This window comes from Drosophila guanche, unplaced genomic scaffold, assembly GCF_900245975.1.
Source record: "Drosophila guanche unplaced genomic scaffold, DGUA_6, whole genome shotgun sequence".
Taxonomy (NCBI): domain Eukaryota; kingdom Metazoa; phylum Arthropoda; class Insecta; order Diptera; family Drosophilidae; genus Drosophila; species Drosophila guanche.
This window is the reverse complement of record NW_022995744.1, coordinates 4,268,013-4,292,339: the sequence shown is the minus strand read 5'-3', so window position 1 is coordinate 4,292,339 and position 24,327 is coordinate 4,268,013. Positions and strand designations below refer to the sequence as shown.

The 24,327-nt window shown below is 45.5% G+C and overlaps 1 protein-coding gene across 1 annotated transcript in view; it reads left to right on the top strand.

Moving 5' to 3' along the window:
- Positions 1 to 22,874, top strand: part of LOC117579772 (tyramine/octopamine receptor) — a 28,655-nt gene extending 5,781 nt beyond the window's left edge. Inside the window, exons 2-3 of the mRNA XM_034265825.1 lie at positions 20,380 to 21,927; positions 21,993 to 22,874. Coding sequence (XP_034121716.1) covers positions 20,494 to 21,927; positions 21,993 to 22,385 — 1,827 coding nt within the window. The 5' untranslated portion in view covers positions 20,380 to 20,493 and the 3' untranslated portion in view covers positions 22,386 to 22,874. The remainder of the gene's footprint in view (positions 1 to 20,379; positions 21,928 to 21,992) is intronic.
- Positions 22,875 to 24,327: the final 1,453 nt, after the last annotated feature.

The window sequence follows — 24,327 nt, the reverse complement described above, 5'->3', positions numbered from 1 at the left end:
ACACTTTTAATAACCGCAAAACCATAAATACCGCCAGCCAACCGCAACAGCGTGAACCAAACAAACCACAGTGGGGGGCGACCATCTAGGAAGAGGAGAACCAGAACGAGAACCAGAACCATCTGCAGCCAGGAACATATTTTCCATGCATATCCATCAAAACGAAAAGAAAACAACACTGGATAACAGCACGGAGCAGAGCATAACACAGCGGAAGTAAGCAGAAGAGGGAACAGAACAGAACAGAACAGAGCCAAGACCCGTTTAGACAACGACTTGAAACCAGCTAATTTCCGCAATCAGAGAGCCACTTACCAGGCCAGAGCACATAAACAATGGAGCTCTGATAGGGAGGGCAGACAAGGCTGCACAGAACACTGGTGTAAGTGCAAAGGATAAAGGGCACCAGAATGAAAGACAAGGACTATCATTGCTCATGTGAGTGTGAAGGTTTAGGTGTCGTCACCTGCTGGTGCACAATCACTCAACCCCATTCCACGCAAAAAAGTCGACCCAAAGATACTCTGACACAGACAAAACTTAGCCGCTATCCCACGGCACTGATATTCCCCTAGAGAGGGAGAAAGGCAGAGAATATTCGTAAAAAGAGCGCAGTCAGTCGGGAGGCACAGTCGCGGGCCATGATGTTTCATTCGGGATTTATGTAGTTTTTGTTTGGTCGCTTTTTTGTTTTGCATGACAAGCGACACCACTTCTAGTGGGTTAGACAATGGCCTAGACTAAACAAGGAATGGCGATCTAACTGGCCAGAACAAGATGTCACTGCCAGCATTCTAGGCCATCGACATTTAACGTTTAATTGGATTTTAAAAGGAACCCATCGAGTGGAATGGGGTGTGCCTGTGCCCTTTATAAGGAATGTCTGGAGAGGTGAACTTTCCACAACAATAATTATTTGCCAGCCATTGAAAAACAATTTCCCTTTCGATTTCCCTTGCACATTTCACTTCGACTTTCTTTTGGCTCGCTTCGCTTTGGTAAATGTTTTTACCGGAAATTGTTGCAATTTATGATTTAATTTATGTTCATTTTAAATGGTGGCAGCTTCTGCCATTCAACGCTCTCGCTTTTTCTCTCTCTCTCTCTCTCTCGCTCTCTCTCTCTCTGAGCTTCCTCTTTTTGCGCTTGGTGTGGCATACAAATGTGGCTGATTATCGAGTGAATGAGAAACTCTGACGGTGGCACCTTGCCCCAGACACTGAACACAGACGAGTGGCAGGAAGACAATCAGACGGTTAATTTGCCGGCTATCCAAAGTCAATTGGCAAGAACTGATAAATGTGGCAAAAGGGAAAAGTACACATATATATATATAAAAGATATATTCAAGATTAATTTTCACACTCGACTATTGGGAGCTTCCTCGAACACTCCTTGAGCACTTTTCGTCTCGAGGTTTTCATTCCCGCTCTCTACCTTTACGAGTATGCATGAAATGAAATTCAATTCGAGTTTCTCCGACTTTTTCTTGAATGTTTGCTTACGCAATTAAGTTTCCTGTTCCGGTTCTTCATGCGCTATTTTCGCGGAACTTAAGCTGTCAGAGAGCCGGCTGCGGAGTCTGTGGAGGCTGAGGAGAAAGTGAAAGAGATTGAGCCACACATGACTGCATTTTTGACTGGCACACGTGAGTTGGTGGGAGGACAATTCCCCGACCACTGACAGCGTCATCAAAACTGATGTCACGGGATGATGATGATGGGGATGGCATGGCGATGGTGATGGTGATGGTGATGAGGGTGGCTCGTGGCTTTTCCCATCTGAAGAAAAGCATTTCCCCCCAAAAAGGTTTGGCGTGTGCTGAATGACTCTGTCAAAAAGAGGAAAGAAAGAAGGGCCAAAATGATTTGCACATCAGCCCCGACTCGACTGCAATCAAAGTGAGTGGTAACCATACCACATCCCCCTCCCATCAATCATACTACTTTCTGACATTTTCCAAACGTTTGATTTTAATTTAGTCAAATTTGGCAAAGCATAAAAGACATTTGACTTGACACAAAATGGCGGATGAAAGACGGAAGATGAGAATGATGATGGACGGGTATATTAAACAGGAATTGGGTGAGCTGCAGCAGAAAAGGTTGAAAGATCATCTTCGGAATGAAAAAATTGACTCCAAAAACATTCCACCATAAAATGAATCGAAAAAGGGATGAGGAATTACGGAAAAGAGCTGGCGATTTATAGAAAATCTAAAAATAAAGATATTTAACGAGCAAATCTAAAGATTGAAGACTTAATTGGGACAAGTTGACAAAACGCGCATACAAGAAACTCAAACAGACCAATAGGAGACTAAGTATAAGGATAAGTAATACACCACTTAAAAGTAAAAACAAAACTCAAAAGGGTTTACAATGAGCCTTAAAAACTTTAAAAGCAGAAAAAAAGATGAAGTTGAGCATCCTAAAAGTGTGCCAAAACGAAGCGAATTTGAAGGGAAGTGACATTTTCCTGCCAGCCGCCCCAGATCCCTGCCATTTCAAGCATAAAGGCTAAATTAAAGAATTTCTAATTTGCGGACTTGCCAGAGACTTTGGCTCTAAGCTCTGGGAGGGAGCGCGAATGAAGGTTTCTTCGGGGTCTTATCTGGAAATAAGAGGCTCAGCAGCCGCCGCCGCAGCAATTTGGAATTGAGCGCAAAGTTTTTTTGTCTCAGCCGAACCTTGAAACAAACTTTGCCCGTCTGACGAATTTCCTTGTAAGAAGCAGCTTTTGTCGCCATTTCCCAGCCACATGTGGGTGGGGCCTGAGTGCGGCGCGCCGGGTGGTTGCCACATTATGATGGAGTTTGGGGCCATCCATTGCTCTGCCTGCGGAGCGTGAAGGTGAGATGTGACGGCCAATAAATCACTGGTACACCCCGAGCAACCAATTAATCAAAAATGCTTTTAGATAAATCAACAGGAGGCAGACAGTATATCCTTCTGGACATACAATTAATACAAAGAAGCTGCCTCGGCTCAACCCTTTGCCAGAGCGATATAATTAAGTCATCAAACAGCTGACGGGGTGACGTGAAGCATAACCATCATCACCCAGAATCCAGGATCCGGGCCAGCAGCCTGCCTGAGTCATTAAACATCTTTGGACGGGGCCTTGGTGGCGTCTGCTTATGAGCTATCTGGAGGGGAAGAAGGTGGAAGGGTAGATGTGTTTGGGGTAGGTGAGCTGAGTGGATTAGGCTGAAAGTTGTTTAAGCGGTAGCCTGATATAAGAATGTGTATTAAGAGCAGCTAATGGGATAAATCAAGCAGAGCGTAAAGAGCAAAACCCAATTTCTGGCTTTCAGTTTTGTGGGCTGCCGTTTAGGGGAATTATTGATAAAAAGTTTCTGCCTCTTTTCTCTCTAGTCTCCGCCTATCTCTCGCTCTCTCTACCTCGGTTTAAGGACTATTTTGAGCCCTTCCAGTTCTGTTGGTAAATTCTCTAAGCTGCTTTCTGTTGTTCCTTGTCTCTCTTCATTATTGAGTGATTGATTGTGCTTTGGGAGAATCGATGGCAGGCAACTAATTGAGTTCACTGACCCATAGATATAATTAATCATACCCTAGGCGCCGCCTTTAAGCCTCTGGTTTAAATTGAGTCAAGAACAAACGCAAATCAAGTATACGCCATGCTGTGCAGAAGCTGAAAAGTTACTCTCGCCAAATGCATAAATTAAGCTTTAGCAAAAAACACAAAATTCCAGTGGACGGAAGACTGGGTTGTGTTTGCAAACGTTTTGTTGGTTAATATACCCCAGAAACAGCAGCAAAAGCAGCAACGGCAGCAGCAACGGCAGCAGCTACGGCAGCGACAGCGACATCAGCAGGAGCCAACAGCCAACAAAACGCATTGAGATGAAAAAGGAAACCCAAAGCAAACCAAAAACCAAATGCAGGAACTTTTCCAAAACAAGGATGGAGGGGGCTATCACGGGCATGGGCTCCGTTCCGTGCCTTTCTGTGCCGTGCTAGGACAAGGAAAATTCTCACTGACGATTAGCCTTGCTTTTGCAACGTGAAAAGTTCTTGGGCGATAAAAGATTTATGCAGCGGAAATTGAAAGGCAAGCAGTGAGGACAACGAAGGGCGAAAGGCAGATGGTAAAGAGAAGCAGCCAAGTCACAGTGGAAAGAAGCGAAAAGGAAAGCAAAACTCACAACTCATTGACTCTTCCAGTCTATCTGCCCCTGGCTGCCTCCCACTCTCTCTCTCTCTCTCTCGCTCTTGTTGGGTTGAAGTGCCTGACTACCAAGTCGAGACGGCCTCCAAATGCTTTTCAATTAAATTCAATTTATTAATTTCAATTATTTGCGCTTCAAGTGACCAGCAGCAGCAGCAGCAGCAGCAGCAGAAAAAGAAGAAGAAGAAGAACTTGGAAAGCATCTCCCAGAGGGAGGCGGAGGAGGAGAAAATCTGTCAACGAACCCACTGAAGCGGAAGGCTCAGAGACTGCCTGCAACTCTCTCTCCCTCTCTCAGCCATTGTTGAAAGCTCTAACGGAATTTGATTGATGTAGCAGCAAGCAGAGCAGCAGAGTGGGTGCAAAATGAGGAGGAGCAAAGCCTATAAAGACAGATCGTCTTCAAATGGTTAAAAATAAGCTTCTTGCTAAGAAACATAAGCAGTGCGGCGAGCCTGAGAGTAAAAACTGCTTTAATTTAAGTGCCAAAGAAGGCAAAAAAGAACAGACAGCCTGGACCTCATACAATGTAGATTGCTTGCAACAAAACTGCTTAAACGCTCCCTTCTGCACAGCCAAGCAGCAGTCTCATTTTCCCATTAAAATGTTGCCAGCAATAAATGTTGAGATGCATCGGTTGCCAGTAAAACGAGACCCTAGCAACACAGCATGTTGCTATCGTTAAACAAAATTCATTTCGGCTTGAATATCCGTGTCAGAATGGATCACGTGATTAAATCTAATGACACATACTCGCATAGACAAATCAATACGTAATCAAGCCTCATTTACGCATCTCAAGCACTTAATGGACGCTAAACGTGGAACAACAAGAAAGAAAACGAACGAAAAAATCGGGAAAACAACATCATCAAATAACCACAAAACGGAAGTACAGTCACCACTACATCACTCACCAGTTCACAAAATATGTGTAATTAAGTGGCGCATAAAGGCGTAGTGCTTCTCATATGTCAAAATCAACGAAGGCAGCTGTTATTTGCCTCTCGTCCTTCGTCGACTCTTTGAATGTTTGCCTTTTGGCCTAATGTTGCCTACTTTTTGGGGCAACGAGTCGATTTTTATGCCCCAAACGAATGTATCCCGATTCAAACCAAACCGAAGAACGCAAAGAGAGAGAGAGTGAGCCAAGAAATGCCATCAAAGTTCAAGTGAGACAGAGAACCAAGAGATTACCAAGGGGAATGGGTAAAAAGAGGGTGTGGGTGCGGGTGCGGGTGCGGGTGCGGGAAGGCCCGGGTCTGGTACATCGCCTCACATAAATCACACATACACAATGATGTTAATAGTGTCGTAAAAACTACGACAAAGCACCTGTCCCACCTGCATACATGATGCTACCGCCTCCTTTGACGCAAATATTGACTACACAGAGGTGACCCCGAGAGGTCTGGGTGTGACCCGCACCCCTGTTCAGGGGCTCAGTTGGGTTGTGTGTTGGGTGATAATAAATCGACATTTGGTCGCCAAAGTGTGAGCAGAAAATTAAAACATTTCACCTGGCCTGATGTTGACAAATTAGAGCTTTCCCAGGGACGTCCACATCCAGCAGTACGAGTAGAGGTTGCTCTCTGGCTCAGCGCAGCGTAGCGTGGTGTTGCCCCTTTTCCAGCTATCCCCCTCTGTTCACCTCTTTGGCCCTGTCACCTGTCGTATTCAACCCCACCCACACTCTCAATGGAGGAACAATTTACTAACGCCCAGTCCCCGCTGCAGCCCCAACAGCAGCCGCACAGCAACACACTCGATTGAGGGAACTTTACAGCACTGGCAGTTGTTGGAGGTTGGAAACTTCAGCAGATTATCGGTTAAATAAATAGACAAATTGATTTTAATGGAATTGGACACACCAGCCGACGAACGTCCGCCTCGGATGTGGCGGTGGCCCCTGGACACATGCCACACGCAGGCTGGACAGTCGGCCATACTCGGAGCGATGGCTATGGCGATGGCTATGGCGATGGCGATGGCGACACTAAGGAAGGACCACCACATTGGACATGACTATGACCCGACCCAGTTGTGCAAACATATTTTCGTGTAATTTTGTCTTGGCTCGTTTACTTTTTTATACGAGTAAGATGGCCCACTTAGCTGTTGTTCCCGGTCTTCTGACTGTTGTTACTGCCTGTTATGAGCGCTTTGACAACATTCGAGTATGAGTATAGGCTGAAATGAAATCTCATTAAAAATGTTGACGAGAAACCTTAAAGTCTGCTCATATTTCTTTGGGTTTAAAGAGCAGCCACAAGACACACTCAATCTTATGAAAAATGTAACAATATAGCTAAAGTCCTGTGAAAAATGATTTGACACCGTAAAGTCTTACATTTAAGCATCGATTTTGGGTGCAGGTGGGTACCAGCTTGGAAAAGCAATACATTTTTGACCATAAATGACCAAAGTTAACGACAAGTGTCCTACACGGATAGCCCTGTGCAGAAAAACGATAAGTGCTTGCACTTTTTTCCACTCCCCCACCCAGAAATTCCCAGAGCATAAGTTGCCGCTTGTTGGAGCTTACCATCCAGTGGTACCCAAAATCAACCGATGAAGGCCTCCGCGGGAGTGGCACTGGGAGCTGTGAGCAGGGCGGACGGAGGCGGAATAACTTTTAATGACATGCTTTGTATGCGAGTGCGTGTTACATGTAACTCACATTATCAAAGGAGAAGCAGCAGCGGCAGCGTCGACAACTTTTTACCCCCCAGCTTCCAGAATATCGCTCGATGCTACTCCTTCAGCGGTTCGGTGGTGACTCAGTGGCTCAGCCATGGCAACGTGTCCAAGTTTAGCGGCTATGTGTGTCATCACATCCCATTCCCCCTACCCATCCGCTGTGGCTAATACTTTTCGCTGCTTGTCGCATGTACCCTTGCCAATCCCCACCCGCTCTCCTCGGCGTTGTCCCTGCCACTAACTAAAACGAATTTCACTTAATTGCACTCGAAAAACTATGCATGTGGATTGCTCCCAACATGTCTGGCAAGTGAGCTGACGATGGGAGTCGAACAGAGAGGAAAGTGGGAGAATGCACTGGCCAAACCCCTTGATTTAAGCCCCATCTTATCCTTTGAAACTATTATCACTGCATTAGAAATCCCAGAAAAAACACTGAGTCTATGCCAACCATAAAGATGTTGCCGATTTTTCAGACAGTTTGTTTCCTAAACACGGTTATGTATGTGTCATTGAGACCGCTTACCGTAATTTGCTGCTGCAGTTTCTTTCAGTGTATGGGGGCATCATTTTTGTTTTCATTGGTGCAGACAGATTTTGACAGAACATCAGATGCGCACACACTTAGACCGAGGGGTGGAGCAGAGGGCCAGAGACACAGGCAACCGCAAAACGACATCTGTAGTATCTGGTGCTGGTCTAAGTCCGGGTCCTCGTTTGCAGATAGAGCTCAAGCCACCTACAGAGAGGAAGGGAGAGAGAGAGAGAGAGAGAGACTGTTAGAGCTTAGCAAAAACTTTTTTCCGCTTTCGTGTTGTTTCACTTTTGTCTTTGCCCCGGGATAAGGGGTCAAGGGCCTCAACCCACTCCCAGCCAGACAAAACTGCTGTCAGCTGTTGAAAGTTGTTCACGCATAAGCAGAAACCAGAAGCTGACATCCTTGCAGGAGACACAGAGTGAGAGAGAGCCAGGACAGCACCGCATGCTAATGAGTACAACTTTTGCCCACCTTTGCAATTTTTCCTCGTTCAAGAGCAGAACTTTCCTTCTGCAGGTGCACGGCACACAAAAAAATATATGAATCAAACTTTAATGAACAACTTTTAACAGCACCTTTAGAAAAGAAACGGGAACTGATTAGGTTGCTTTTCTATATTTTTTTTGAGGGCGTTGAGAGTGTATAATCAATAATAGTTCAAAGTTTGCCCAGATAAGGGATCTGCCCAGCACTTGCTTGAGAATTCTCACCTTGTCCTGCCCGGGCAGAGCGGGCGGAGATAAACTTAATGGCCTGTCGTAAAAAACTGTTTGCCTTCTCTTGCTAGTGTTTTGTATCCCTATCCTTGGACGTATCGTATACTTTGGCCTTTCGCACACTATCCATTAGGGGCATTTGGTACCGGACACACACCGGACTGGCCCAGCCTCCCTCTATTCAGAGTTCGCTCTAAACCTAATGTTACTTGTCAACAGCTGCAAATAAATATGGCCAAAAGGAAGACGAGGCGAGGGCCCAAAGATAAATTGAAATTTATGAAGCGTCTAGGAAGTCAGGAAAGTCAGGAAAAGCCAGGGAAAGATGCCAGATTGCCAGGCAGAGCCCATCCGGAACAGCAACAACTACAACTACAACTACAGCCAGCTCTAAAAATCTACTAAGTAATTTATGGGCTATGGACAGGAATAGGAATAGGTATAGGAATAGAACACTCAAAGGCAAGCCAGCAAACTAATGATGTGGATATGCATGCAATAGGATCTGCCAGATAAATATCTGTTAAGATGGTGTTTAGCCTGCCTCCAACAATAAATTTACGACTAGAGGGGAAATTTTAATTTTCCTAATGATTTAACCTTCGTTGTACCTGGCGAATATTCTCCACAGTCCCAGTCCCACACCTTTAACCCTTGTAGCTATATTTATTGGCGGCACACAAACCTCTCTGCCTTTGTTCGGCGAGCATAATGAAATTATGCATTCCTACACCCATTCAAACCCACCTTTTGCCGCCTGCTGCCTGGCACCACCCACCTGTCGAAAACTACAAAACGAGCAGCAATAAGGGACCCGTTGCTAGTGCCAGTGCGTGGCTGTGTGTGTGTGTGTGTGTGTGTGTTCAACTTCCTTTTAGCCTGGCCTGCTGCATGGGCCAATAGCTTTTACCAGACCTTATTAAATTATACAGCCGAGTCGGGCAACAAAAGGAGCCTCAGGAACGACAGACAGAGCGAGCGGCAGCGCTAGAGCTTCTGTCGAAAGATGTTAAAGTGTGGCATATTTTAGCTAAATATTTGCCACTGCGCCAATGAGAGTTGCATTTGCTAAATGGATACAAGAGACTCCTATAGCTCTCGCTCGAGTATATATTGTACGAGTAGGTTCCGATATCTAACTGCCAGCTGGCTGGATGGTTGTCCCGCAGTCGCGCCCCAAGACTTTGTCCCTGCAATTGCCAGGAGCAACAGCGGCAGGTGATAAAGTTGGAAGACTTGCCAAGGAGTTGAATTAATTCCAAGCATATAAATTATGGTACATTGTTCGGGCTCCCCCACCATCTGTTAGGGGACATACAACGGGCCTAGCCCTTGGCTTGGGCTTGGGCGTATTCATTTAAATTTTAAAATGAAAGTTATTTTTAATGAAAAAGGATCTTAGATGCCATTTATAAATGACAATTTTCTAATGGGAGTCATAGATTCAGTTTGTAAATATTACTGTCTCATTTATGCAGGAAAGAATATTGGGTCTTAAGGATTAAGGATGGGCTCACTTCATTCTATGTAAGACTTTATTGTTAAGCAATGGAATGTGACTTAAATTTCCGTAGCAGATCCACAGTGAAAAAGTAATACATTAAGCCAAGGAAAAAGGGAATCCGGGCACAAATGGAGAAACCACAAGGGTTAAGGTGTTTCGGCTTGAGCTCTGTCTTTTCTCGCAGCAAATTTCGCACTCACAAAACACAATTTTTCTGACAGTCCTCCTCACTTTTTCATGCCTGACTCCTCCTAGTGTGAGGATTTTTAATTTAATTCGTTTCGCCTTGCTCCACTTAAGCACCCAAATCAATCATCTGAGGCGGCTCTTGAGGCGTTCGCATGGAAGTGAGCAGCAGCACCCAGCCATATCCATATGGAAGGGGGCGGGATTAGGAGGATTTTAGACCTATTCAAATTGTATCATTGGCAAAGTCAATTGTTGCCTGCAATGAATTGCAAATTAGGCGTGACTAATTTGCTTTGTGCGCCTCATGCGGCACAGAGGAGCAGGATCCATTTAGAGTTCGCATTTTGTTGCCACCCATCAATAATTTGGCAACATTCAGGGCTCATTGATTTCCAAATTTCGCCGAAACGAAACCCAAATTAAAGACTCTCTCCGGAGAGAGAGAAAAATAAGCACAAAAGAGTTTCAATAGAAAGAAACGTAAAGCCCACTTGAGGTTACGCCGCCCATGGCAAACAAAACTAATTGCTAATGGCTATTGAGTTGCGATAATTGGCAGGGCAATTAGGTTAATTTTTATGGGAAAACTTGTGGCCCAACGGATACCACGATAAGGAGAATAAAATACTGGCAACGAAAAAAGCAAATAAAGGGTGGAAAAAGAGAGAGAGAGACAGGAAAGTTAAGAGAAGAAAGTTCACTCACCAAATGATAAGCAACAGTTGAAGAAGAGCGTTCAGGTATTTAGATTATGGGACATACTACACACTGAATAATGGACAATGAAATGAACGCCTTATCTACCCATGAATTAGTTCAAAAATCGTTTTAAAATAATGCGATTTGTGGAGATTCCTGATAGCCAAGAATGCGCTGCAACGCCATCATCTTTGTGTTTGGAAATGGCTCATATTTCCATTACTGCCATCACGATTTGGCAAAAACAAAACCCGAATGGGGGAAAACAATTTCTATGCTAAGTACAAAAATACGTAGTTGCCATGGCAATGTACAAACTTATTTCCATTTAATAGATAGCCCCGAGAGTCGAGACCCATATGACATACGGAGATATGCGCCTAGAGCGCCCACACAGAATGTTGGACCCTCGCTCTCTCCCCCTCTGCCCAAATTCCCCCCTCCAGGCACAATGAAAAACGAGCTGTTAATGACGTGCGTTGGTGCCACTGCTGCTGTTGGCGCTGCCGCTGCCACTGCTCCTGCCCCTCGAGGTGGCGGCACTGATGTCGACTTCGTTTTCATTTTCAGTCCCGCTCGGCGTTCTTCCGGCATGTAAATAAATACGAGAAGAAAACGTGGAGGAAAATGGAAAGACGAAAAGGAAAGGCGGAAAAAAAATAAAAGCAAGAATCGACTATGATTTATTTTGTGTTTGGCACGCACGTTGTCAATATTTGTTGAATTCATCAAGGAAAATAGAGGGAAATTGAGGCGAAACAGAAACAAACCCCAACAGCCAACAGCCAACAGCCAACAGCCAGCACTTGAGGCATTTCCCCCCAACCCCAACTGCCCAACTGCCCAACTGCCTTCCTTCGCCTAGAACGCCCACACCAAACCACCTCCACGGTTCGGGTGGTGCTCATAAAGTTGTCGACACACTACTTGAGGCATCGGAAAAAGCTAAAAAATCGAACCAATTATTTATGGATATCTCTGGTGAGGGGTGTTGCTGGTTCAGTGCCGGGTTTCTGCGGCACACACAAAGCACAAAGGCGGAGGAAAGAAAACATTTTTGCTAAATATATATAGACAATTGTCGGTCCGCAGATGAACTAGGTGTTGGGTCCGTAAAGACTGGCACCTCAGCGGCCAAAACCAAGTGGAGGGAGAGTGAAAATCATCGAAAAATATATTTCATAAATGAGTTCCCAATGAGCAAGCTTGGGAGAAGCACCATGAAAGATTCCAGCAAATGCAGGAAACGCAGCACTTTAGGAATGGATCTCAAAAAGAAGTTTGTTTTATTTTGAATGGAATTCTATATGACTTCAATTGTGAAAAGAGAAACACAAATGAGTAGAACAAAATAAGTAATAGCTAGATAGCACATACAACACATAAATTAAGACAACAAATATGCGCCCACGGAGATGTCATCCTTTCTTAGCAAATGCTAAAGAAGGTCATTCACTGAGTCGACCACTACCCAGCCAAAGAACAAAACGAAAGAGCACTTGCCTCACTTCCATGATTGGCAGGAAAAGTTTCATCTGTTCTGTGTATATTTTCTTAACAGGCACACGTTGAATCTTCTGCTCCTTGATGTTCGAGTGCAGACAGACGACACCTGCAGCTGCAGCTGCAGCTGCTCGGCACCGAGCGTCAAGGGGGCAATGTACGAGTAGGTACGAGTGTTTTTCCCAAATAAAAAATGCATATATACTCGTACTCGAAAAAAAAAAACAACACGAGAGGGAACACAGTCAGACGAGCAGATAATAAACAACAATTGGTGCGGCATGATTGTGTAATATATATCAATACATACTCGTATGTATGCATGGATATTTGCATTTGATGCATACGAATTGTATGGGGGGGAATGATAGTATTTCAAGTTATTTCTACCTCCCCCCCTACCCATTCACAAAGAGAGAGAGACTGAACGTATGTGGTTCTAATGGTGCGAGTGGACAGCGCCAATGGGCTGCCAAATATGATTTATATGCCATGTACATGTCACGGATAGCCAAAGTACTCTCGTCCAAAATACGACAGTAAAAATGTACATAGCTGGGTTGCAGAAATGCCCCAGCAATTTCGGACAACAATTTATGGGCCCGAGGAAAACCTCAGGCAAAGCTGACACATAGATTTATCTAGAAAATACTTCGAGTATGCATATCTACATATAGCTTTGTAATATTTATTTCAAAATATCCCTCGGCCTGCTCAACCACTGAATCACGCAGATTATAATCTGTGATACCGGGAAATTATACGGGAAATGCCTATGCTTTCCACTCAATCCGTTTGTTTCCCATTATCATCCATCGCTATCTGTCGCAGTCATAACGTATGTCTATGGTTAATCGATTACAGCTCTGACAGCTGTCAAGGGTGCCCGAATATTGTAGGCCTGTCACTCCCATAAATTCGTGGATTACCTTAATGGGCGAGTTTTTAGAAAGAGCTCTATCAGCGTAGTAGAGTCAAATAAATGTTTATAAATATAACTATACGAAGGGAAGGGGTGCAGAATATCATCTTCCAACCCAAACACTTACTTCTACCCCTTCCATTCTGACACTCTAGCCAGTAGACCCATCTCAATGTCCTCGAAACCATCTTGTTTAAACACTTTGTACACTCTGGGCCATTCCCAACTGCAATTGATGGATGCGCCCTCTGTCCAGCATTTCTCTATTTGACTCCACTATTTGCTGGCACCACTCTTTCCATGAGCTGGCGACCCAACAGAGTTATCACATCTCTCTGCGTATCTCTGTGGGTGTCTCTGGGCGCTTTTCCCCGAGTCGAGAAGTCAACAAGAAGTAAGAAGGACGAGGCGGGGCCTGGGTAAACAACATAAAGCAACACCACTGGGCCACCAAATTGCATGTAATAAATGCGAACAAGTACATTTTGTCGCATGCAGCGAGCGTCAAAGGAAAATTCAAAGCAACAAAGTTCCTTTCGCCCAGACACGTACCGAGCATCCCCGATTCCCAGCGAGTCCCTGTGACTATCATTTGGGGAATTCTTGGGGGGAGGGAGTGGGAGTGGATGCTGTGTGTCTGACAAATACGCTTCCATGTCGGGGCTGCCACTGCGGGGATGCTTTGAGTTGCTCCGACTGAGGAGCAGCAGGAGCTGGAACGAATCCTGCACCCATATTGATGAGGCATCATCAACCATCGACTAGATTGCTCTGTAAAGCAATGCATTTTAAAGCAAGCCACCGAAACCTGGCAAAGGACAAACAAAGGCAACAGAGACTGAAATCCTTTTCCCAAAATATTGCATCTTGATTTTGATGCATTTATTCATGAGTGCGAGGAGCATCTGTATCTGTGAGCATACCCAGTATCCCCTGTGTCCGTGCCCCAATCGAGGAATGATGAGAGCAATGAGTGGTGGAAACTTCTTAAGCGCTAATTCGCTTACTTTTCACGCCACATTGGCGGCATCACAATCAAGAAAAATAAAGAAAATAAAAATATAATCGAATGGAATCGAATCGAATCGAGTCGAATTAGGATTTGAATGGCCCGAAAGCACCACAGCCAATGCCAAAGTCCATAAACAGTTTCTGTTTATTGTGAAAAGACGAAGAAGCTTTTATAGAAATGGTCGGGGACCGCTGCGGCCACGGCCTGTGTTTGTTTGGCTTTGCATTGTGCTTTTCGCAATTGCAATCGTCTGGCATACACTTACAGAAAATGTAACCAATAAAATGTGTAACAAATAAAATGAGTGCCAAAGTACAGACATTTCTCGCAGTGCAGACTCAGTGTCGCCACTTTGACCCCAGAGTGTAGGCACTTTGCCTACAAACGAGCTTTCGGGTATATGGTGGGGCGACCGACGTCCTTTTAGTTTTTATGACTGCATCGATCGCCCATAGCTTTTCAATCAAACCTCTCGACACGTCCGCCGTCGAAGTTCGCAAAGGGTCCGCAGACACCCACTCTCACTCTCTGGGCTCTGGGAGCGGTCGGTCAGCAGAAAGTTTGCCCATAACAATCCTTATTACATTTTGGTCTTTGTTTCTGCTCTCTCTCTCTCTCTTTTGGGGACACCAGCAATAGGGCAATGAAGCGCTAATCTTGGGGCTCTGCTATAGGCAATATGTACTGACTCGTCTGTATATTTATTGTGTGCGAGCGTGGGGAAAGTCCATTGTTGAAACGGAAATGTTTAATTAAGTGCAGAGCAGGCACAGGCACAGGCACAGGCACAGCCAGCTGGACAGCACGGTTCGGGAAGTAGCAACAGATGTTGGACCAACTTTATACAAGAGCTAGATGGAGGGGCAATGGCACATATTATTGATTTGGAATATAAAGAAAAGTTAATAGATACAGCATTCTGTTGCCAGGTGGATTGTTATCCAGCTGCTGCTACATCAAATCAAATCTGAACCAAATTGCAATCAGAAAGGCTTCGAGCAACCCACTAGAAAGCAATTTGAAATTCCATGACCACTCACACCCCACAATTGACAAACAAAACAGAAACCGAATGCATGCCAATTGAGAAAAAGAATGAGGAAAAAAGTGCCTTCCATAGACATTTTGATTTGTTTGTGCAAAAAATCAAAAGTGGCAAATGGTCAGGGAGTGAAGGGAGGGCGTCGAATATGGAGGAGGGACAAACAGCAAATCAATCAAACCAATTGAAACCCCGAATGTACATATGAAAACTAAACAGACACGAAACCATCAGCATTGTCCATTTAACTTTTACTATTTATCCGTAGTAAATCCAGCACCAAGCAATCGGGAATGAATGCGAAACTCGAATGAAGACACACAGAGGAGAGTTTTGGCTGGGGAAAATAATCGGAACTCTTAGCTAATTGGGAGCGACAACAGGCCAGAAAGATGATATCATTAATTAGTTTTACAAATTGATTTTACTACGAAGAAGACAGCCATAGAGTGCTCTATGGCTCCCACCCCTGCTGGGCAGGCAAACAAACAGAAATCTGGGGGGAACGGGCAAATCAATTCATGAATAGTTTAGCATTTTTCCCCAGCCTAAACAAAACGAAACGAATTCTAAAAGAGCATTCAGGGTCAGACAGCGGGGCCCATTAATGGGAGCAGGAAGCCAGACATGCCACGCCTGCCGTCGAAAAGCGCCCACTGCCACATGTTGAATGGATTCAAAAGTGTAAGAGACATCAAAGGGGAGATCGCTAGAAATAGGTACAGGCACATGTCGCATAATCCACAGCTAACGCTGCATGTTTACCGGACCTGCAACATCATTAGCGCTGCAAGAATAGCAAAATATGTGTGTGTGCTGTCAAAGTAAATTGGCTTGTAACGTGGAACAGCAGCAACCTGCAACAGCAAAATAAATTGATAAGAATTTCGAGTAACAGTGGCACAGTGGGATGAAGCATTGATAAATATACAGAGTCAAGCATGAACTCCTCGTGAAAGTATTTCTGCAATTCCCACCAGCGAAGCCGCATTGGATGGATAGAGGGGAGTGCCAGCGGAAAGGCACTTTCATTTGCAACACTCGATGCGCTGTCAGGTCCGAGTCCGCTGCTCAATGGATCTCGGACCAGGGTTCGATTCGCTGCCACAAAATGTGCATTCGAGTGCAATTTTTGACTGACCGACAGTCGGACAGGCAGACAGACCGACATACTTGCATGGGCGTGGCCAAGCACAAGCGAGAGGATACTCGAATGGCTTACATGGTTTGCTTTTTGCAAAGCCACTGCCGATGATGATTTCCATGTTTATCAGTTTCAGGTATACTCGTGTGTGTGTGTGTGTGTGTGTGTGCACTTCTTCCCCACTGCCACTCGCTGCACGATGTGGGACAGCCACACCCCCAGTTTTTTTTCTCTACCAATCCATCCTTCCACTGTGATTGTGCAGCAAGCAGCATGCATCCATTTTCGAATAGCTTGGCCCGCATTAATTCCCAGACGAACGTGCCAAGTTGTCAGGCGCCAGGATAGCCGCGCACAAATTGCTGACATTTCAGCAGAAACGGGAAACGATTGACACAACCCAAAAGGAATGCCACCAGTGTAGTTTTGCAATCAATTTCAATCAGAGTTTGGTTTCCGCCGAGCGATTTGAACACAACAAATCGCCACACCGGAGACTCTCTAATCCCGATGCAGGAATCCACAGATTATGTACACTTTTCTCAAAATGTAATCCATTCAGTAAGGGATTACCTTAGTAATTTCCATTCTCCCATGACCATCCAATCAGGCAGTTGTCAGCAGCTCTCTCGTTACTTTCCTGCAAATATATTTTCTGCCACATCAATCTGTTCGGCAATGCTCAGGCTTATATCTTGCCCCTTCTCTCCTCAGTCACGATCCGCAGACTGTTTTACACATCACATGTTCTTGTCATTGAGCAGGCAAATTTCACACATGGCCCAAACAAAAGAGAACCTGGGCTTCACATCAACACGTGAACAAATTTGTATCCTGCCCGAGTGTGGAAGGAGGAGGAGGTTGAGGTCTACTCCTGGGTTGATGTATGGCTGCTCCTTTAAAATGCATTAGGCTTGCAAAACTCTGAGCGGATATAAATAGACCGTAGTGCTCGGAAGCTACGACACGTTTCGTTTATAAATATTGTTAAATATTTTGTTTACCCTGGTGGACAGGCTCTGGGAGTCGCAGTGACAGAGTGTCCCACGTAATCCCATTTCTATCTCGAAACTGCATCGATAGTTTCGTAATAAAAGCCCATAATTGAACATACACTGTGGAGGAAGCCCCCAATGGCTCAACGAAATGCGTGAATGTCCGGAATGAGTCGCCCTGAATGGACCGCAGAGCCTGTCCATGTGCGGATAAGGTCTGCCCCCCTGTTTGAACTCACCCTCGGACTCGCTCCCAGATTGCACTTTATTGAGAAGAGGTGGACTTTCAGTTCATGCTGGCATAGTTCTGGTAATGGGAGAAACTGCAATGGCGCAAAATGAACGCAGGTGGAGGGTTAGGCTGGCGAATGGGAATGGGATTGGAATTGCCATCACAGTTTTGCAGTCCTTATCGGGTGCCTGGAGACGGGCCAGCCGTCAACTCCCGTACAGATCGACGAACTGTTTCAATTATTGTTAAGGTGAGTGGAAAACTGGATATCGAAAGCAAAGCCTACCCCAATTGGAATTCCTTTCACGAGGCAATAGCCACATTTACTTGGGGGCCAAAACTTTCGAAAATTTCCAATCAATTGAGTTTGTTCTAATAATTGCGCATAAAATATTTAAAATTCCCCGCAATTCAAAGAGCTTGCCACACAATCAAAGCGAAACATTTTCCTTGCTTCTACGAGGCTTTTGTAATTGTTCCTTTGGTTGCGTGTAATTATCGAGGAAATTCGGGTGTTTGTACGCCCCATTAATCATGCAAATTAAAAGAAACGGAGGTCGTAGGTGTTAAAGAGATGACGACTGGGGGCGTGGCCCACTCGACCATCAATGCCAATTAACAGAAATTCCCCAAGATACATGTGTCCGGGTCTATACGCGTATCTTTCATTCTTTTTCCATGCATGTGCGTGTGTTCGTGTGTATGTGTGTGTGGCAAACTGGATTAGCATCAAAGCGTTTCATTTCGCTCTTTTTTTTCGGCTTCCAGTATTTTTGGATGGCCAAGTGCCTAATGTGGGGCTATAAATAAGACGGGCCAGCGCTCTCTGTGGGTGGTGTTAGGATGCGTGTATCTTGCAGATACTCTTGCATATTTAATGAGCATGACACGGAAGAAAATTGGCTAAAACAAAAAGATCCCGTTGGACGTCCAACGATGGTGGGATACTCTTTCGGAACAGGGGGGATTATTATGTATAAAATGTTCAGTAAAGAACCTCTAACAGGGTAGAAGCGCCGTAAACAACCCAGGTTAACAGTCTGTTACCGCTCGCCGCACTTTAACAGCCAATGGACGTTCTTCGTTAACAGGCTGTAGATATGTACATAACGTTAACAGCAGGGGGGCGGGCTGCTTCCGCTTACAGCGCACTGTTAGCGTTTTCTGGGAGCGGACACGACCTTGCTTTCGCGATCCACACGACTCTTGCTACATGTTTTACATTACCCAACCCTTGCCAACAAACATAAAGTAGTAAATATTTCAACTGGATCCGAGGAAAATCCTAAAGTATTCCATTTGATTTCCCAGCTAAATTCGCTATTTCTGTGTTGGCAAACTTGCAAAACTTTTCCCTAGTAGTTTTCCCTACATGCACCCACGCACACGCACACAAATGGTAATGACAAGTTTGCCAAAAAGGACATGCCCATACACACGAGGATAGTATGTATTCAAATGTATGGCAGAGAAATCTGGTCCAGTCAAGGTCGCCGCCTCCTTTGCAGGCGACTGCACATGCGAGTTCAAAAAACTTTTTCCCCCATTCCAGCACACCGACCATCGAACAGCCAAGAAGAGTCAGGGACAAAACTATCCTAAGCTGTTCATTTGTTCACAGCTCCCAAACCCGGATCCACACCCGCACCCACACATCGACACCCACTCACATGGAAAGAGCCGTTGAATGAATGTTTGGGTGGCTCCGGCCGTAATCAGGAGCTTTGTAATAAGCTTATCGCCCGACGGCCAGGATAGTCTGAAAAACAAAACAGCCTTTAGTTCCCCCAAGAGCTATTCAATGATATGTGTCGCCTGAGCTCCCATCAATGCGAGGGATATGCTCTTTAAGGTGTCCGAGAGTTACTTCCTTGCACTTGTACTCTTGTATTTTGTTAAAATCTTGGCCAGGTAACCAACTAAAAATCGCTTACAACTTTTCCCCATCTATTTGTACTTGAATAGCCGGCCTACCTCCTACCCAAAGTATGGCCTCCTCCCACTTCCGAAGCTAAGAGCTTTGCATTTGCAGACAGAAATCAAGGTGGGACACCCCATGGAAAGGAACAAATAAAAAGAAAACAGAAAAAAAAAACTCAAAACAATTTTTGGCTGAATGGAAATGTTTGCTTCAAAGTTGTTCCTTCCTCTCGCTCTCTCGCTCTCTCGCTGGCTGTTTGTTGCTCCCTGAGCCATTGGAGTGTTCAGTTTATGAGCGGGTTATTTTGATTAATGTTCTTTCAACTGCCTTCAAGGGTGGGATGGGCAAACTTGGTAAGAGCTTAGCGGAAAGACTAGAAGTGTCAAGTGGGAGAGGAAAGGAGAGGAGAGGAGAGGAGGGGCGAGAGCAGAGCAACAATTATTGCAAGATTATGGGGGGAGGACAACCCCCGTGTGAAAGGGATCAACAACGGTATTTGTGCTGAACATCTTGGAGTATCTGCCGGGGAAAATCGTTTACTTAGAGCTTACCCAGTCCCATCCTTGAGTGCTTCGGGCTTCACATTTTTAATTACTTTTAAATATTTCATCTAACCCAGAGTTAAATGCGTGAAGATGCGTCATTTCAATTGTTAATGACCTTCTGACCTGACAAGCGAAGCCCCAATACCTCCTCCCTCCTCGAACCCCAATGGATTGCGCCCTCAACTTGACCTTTTTGACCCGGTTTCGACTGGTGCCATCATTCAACTGTCTTGCCGCGAATTGTGGGGAAAAGTCTCTCTTTGCATGCTTATTGACAAGTTGTAAATAATTTGGATTTGACATGATCCTGATTGCCTTGTGCCTGAGTCCTTCACATTTGCAATTTGCTTTGGACTCGATGACAAAACTTTTTCAGAGGCGAACAGTCGACAGTTGGGGTGTGCGTGGGGAGCGAACAGTTTAATGGAAAACGGATTCGGCCGGCTGACCCACATCCTCGCTCGCTTTTTGCGCGGAAACTTTGCAGTCGCATTAATCCTGTTTTTCACGCCATTTCTCTTTTCAGCACACCATCAGCAGTCGGAACCACACATTCCATTGCCACCCCCTCGAAGGACGCATGTAAGAGTGATCTGCTGTGCGCTGGTGGGCAGGGCTGGACAGGGCAGGCAATGCCAAAATGCCATCGGCAGATCAAATCTTGTTCATAAATGTCACCACAACGGTGGCAGCGGCGGCTTTAACCGCGGCAGCCGCTGTCAGCACAGCGCCGGAAGGAGCTGCAGGCGGATCGACGAACGAATCGGGAACGGCTGTCAGCGTTGCCACCGCCGCCAGCGGTAGCCAGGCGGACGCAGTGGGCGGACGCGGCGGAGCATCAGCCACCGAAACTGCAGCCAATATATCCGGCTCGCTGGTGGAGGGACTGACCACAGTGGCCGCCGCACTGACATCGACGACGGGCACCAGCGCGGCCGAGTCGGAGGAGTGCGGCGCCGGGGCTGTGGAGGAGCTGCACGCCAGCATTCTCGGGCTGCAGCTGGCCGTGCCGGAGTGGGAGGCGCTGCTGACCGCGCTCGTTCTGTCGATAATTATCGTGCTAACCATTATAGGAAACATCCTGGTGATTCTGAGCGTGTTCACCTACAAGCCGCTGCGGATTGTGCAGAACTTCTTCATCGTTTCGCTGGCAGTGGCCGACCTGACGGTGGCCCTGCTGGTGCTGCCCTTCAACGTGGCCTACTCGATCCTGGGCCGCTGGGAGTTCGGCATACACCTGTGCAAGCTCTGGTTGACCTGCGACGTGCTCTGCTGCACCTCCTCCATTCTCAACCTGTGCGCCATAGCCCTGGATCGCTACTGGGCCATCACCGATCCCATTAACTATGCCCAGAAGCGGACAGTGGGCCGGGTGCTGCTGCTCATCTCCGGCGTGTGGATACTCTCGCTGGTGATCAGCAGTCCGCCGCTGATCGGCTGGAACGATTGGCCCGATGAGTTCACCAGCGCAACGCCCTGCGAGCTCACCTCGCAGCGGGGCTATGTCATCTACTCCTCGCTGGGTTCGTTCTTCATACCGCTGGCCATCATGACGATTGTCTACATCGAGATCTTCGTGGCCACGCGGCGGCGTTTGCGAGAGCGGGCCAAGGCCGCCAAGCTGAACACGATGGCTCTCAAGTCCACGGAGCTGGAGCCCATCACCAACTCCTCGCCGGCTGCAGCATCGTCCTCGAAGTCTCGCGCTCTGACCAATTGGCTGTGCTGCGGCCGGGACCGGGCCAACTTCTCCACGCCCATGATCCAGAACGATCAGGAAAGCATCAGCAGCGAGACCCATGGGCAGCAGGAGGGCACAAAGACGGCCACCAACAACGATCAGCAGCAGCATGTGGTGGTGCTGGTGAAGAAGTCGCGTCGCTCAAAGATCAAGGACTCCATCAAGCACGGCAAGGCACGGAGTGGTCGCAAGTCCCAGTCCTCGTCCACCTGCGAGCCCCATGGCGAACAGCAGCTCCTGCCTGCTGGCGGGAGTGGGGGCAGCAATGCAGCAGCTAAATCCGATGCAGAGATCAGCACAGAGAGCGGCAGCGATCCCAAAGGATGCATTCAGGTGAGGCCATGCAGGTGATCCACTCTTCGATCACTTACTAATTTATTTATGTTTATTATTGGCAGGTCTGTGTGACTCAGGCCGAGGAACAGACCTCGCTCAAGCTGACGCCGCCACAATCATCGACTGGCGCCGGTGCAGTGTCCGCCACACCGCTGCAGAAGAAACCAAGCGGCGTGAATCAGTTCATCGAGGAGAAACAAAAGATCTCATTGTCGAAGGAGCGGCGGGCAGCCCGAACTCTGGGCATCATCATGGGCGTCTTTGTCATCTGCTGGCTGCCCTTCTTCCTCATGTACGTCATCCTGCCCTTCTGCCAGAGCTGCTGTCCCAGCGATAAGTTCAAGAATTTCATCACCTGGCTGGGCTACATCAACTCCGGCCTCAATCCGGTCATCTACACCATCTTTAACCTGGACTATAGGCGCGCCTTCAAGCGGCTGCTGGGCATGAAGTAAGGAAAGGATCGACCGGCACTAGAGGGCAGAGCATTACTCAAGGTTTGTGCCAAACTTAAGGGAGTGAGATCACGGAAACAAAGAGCCGAAAGTTGGCCTGGCAAAGAGTACTCGGCCCCAAAGCGGAGGGATACATGTACTCTGTTAGATACTCATGCGAAAGGGGCCTACGAAGCCTCTCCAGCAAATCACACATCAAAATTATGCAATAAAAACTAAATAAAAAACCACACATAAATACTTACCAGTCCATACATAGTCCATTGCATAGCTGCATGCATAAATACACACATATATCGTTCCACACAGGATAACAAACATGAAATTGAATTTAATAAAATTAAATGAAATGTTTAGGCACAGGATTGGTGGCAGAAAACCCGTCGCGTTTCACTCTATGCCTACTACAACAGCAAAAACAAAACCAAAAAAAAAAAGAAAAACGAAAAAAGAAAAAGAAAAGTGTTAGTAAAATTAAATTTGCGCTCAAAATAAATAAATTACAAAGGCGAAAGAAACAGAGAAAAAATGAAAATGAAAATGAAAATGAAAACTTCCAAGAAACGAAATGTGTGTGTTTTCTAGGCATTACTTTAACAATTTGTATTTAATTATAATTGTAGGTAAATGTAAACCAAAGAACTAAACTATGGTACTTAATGTATACTTTGAATACGCTTTAAACTATTTGTTAGATAATTGATCTATTAATTGTTTTTATGACAGACAGCAACAATTGCGTTTCGATGGGCAGCTAAAAGCAGCCGCATTCGAGAATTATATATATTTAAATATTAATATTGAATAGATAAATGTTTCATTGCACTTGGCAGAGCGCAGCGGAGTTGCCGAGACTTCGAGATCTATAAGTCGATGTATAAACTAACACTAAAACTAAAACTAAAGTACTACACATACATACATGCTACATACATTTATCGTATATGTATACCACTCTTTATGACTTTTAACGACAATGTACGATAATTTCACTAATTAAATTGTTTAACGAGCAACAGGCAAACTAAGCATAAACAAAAACCAACAACCAAAAAAACAAACCAAAAGACAGATTCGAATAAAAGTTATGAAAAATATTTAATATTGTAGTTCGAATTGAGATGGGGAAACTCACAGCGTGATACTCGATGATGAAGGTTCTTCCTTGTGCAGATGTGCAGAGGTTGACAGACCTTCGGAGAAAACAAGCCAAAAGTTAGTCAATGATTTATTCTCTTTTTCAATGGGTCCCTTCATGTAGAGGAGGTCTACAAGCTGCAACGCACCGAGTTGCATCAGTCTTGCTGGTTCCTTCAAAATTTCCCTTTATGGTGTTTCGGGCATGGACTGTCTGTGGGCCGACATTCTGGGCGCGCTCCCACTTGTGCACCGTTTTCGTCGTTGCCTCAAAACACTTTGGTCACTTGCACAAGCTGCAGCTCGTTTCGATCACCAATCAGCTTGTAATCGTCCAATAAGTAACTAAAAGTTACCAGAGCATATGTTGGAAAGGCATCCAGCGTTCTGAATTTACTTTTGTCCATGATAACAATAATTATGTTTAATTTACTGCTTCTTTTTGGCGCGCAAAATGGGAAAAGTGTTGGTATGCTTAGTATTTTTATATCTGAATTATTACTGGTTCGATATTCTCATAATAGCGTTTAGTGGTTCGGTTCTTTTTACATCTGTGTCGATATATATATGTCGCATATATATCGATACGTCATTATTCGACATCCATCTCTGATTACAATTTGGCTGGGATTCAAATCTAACTTATAAAATAAGGAATTGACGAATTAAAGGAGTTAAATTCAATGTATTTACAGAATATCGGTATGTTGTGGTTTATTTAATCAATTTCATCCATCCACTAAAATATTGGACCATTCGTAATGCTCCAGTTAAAATCCAACGCAGGTGAAAAGTTTCGCTGGCC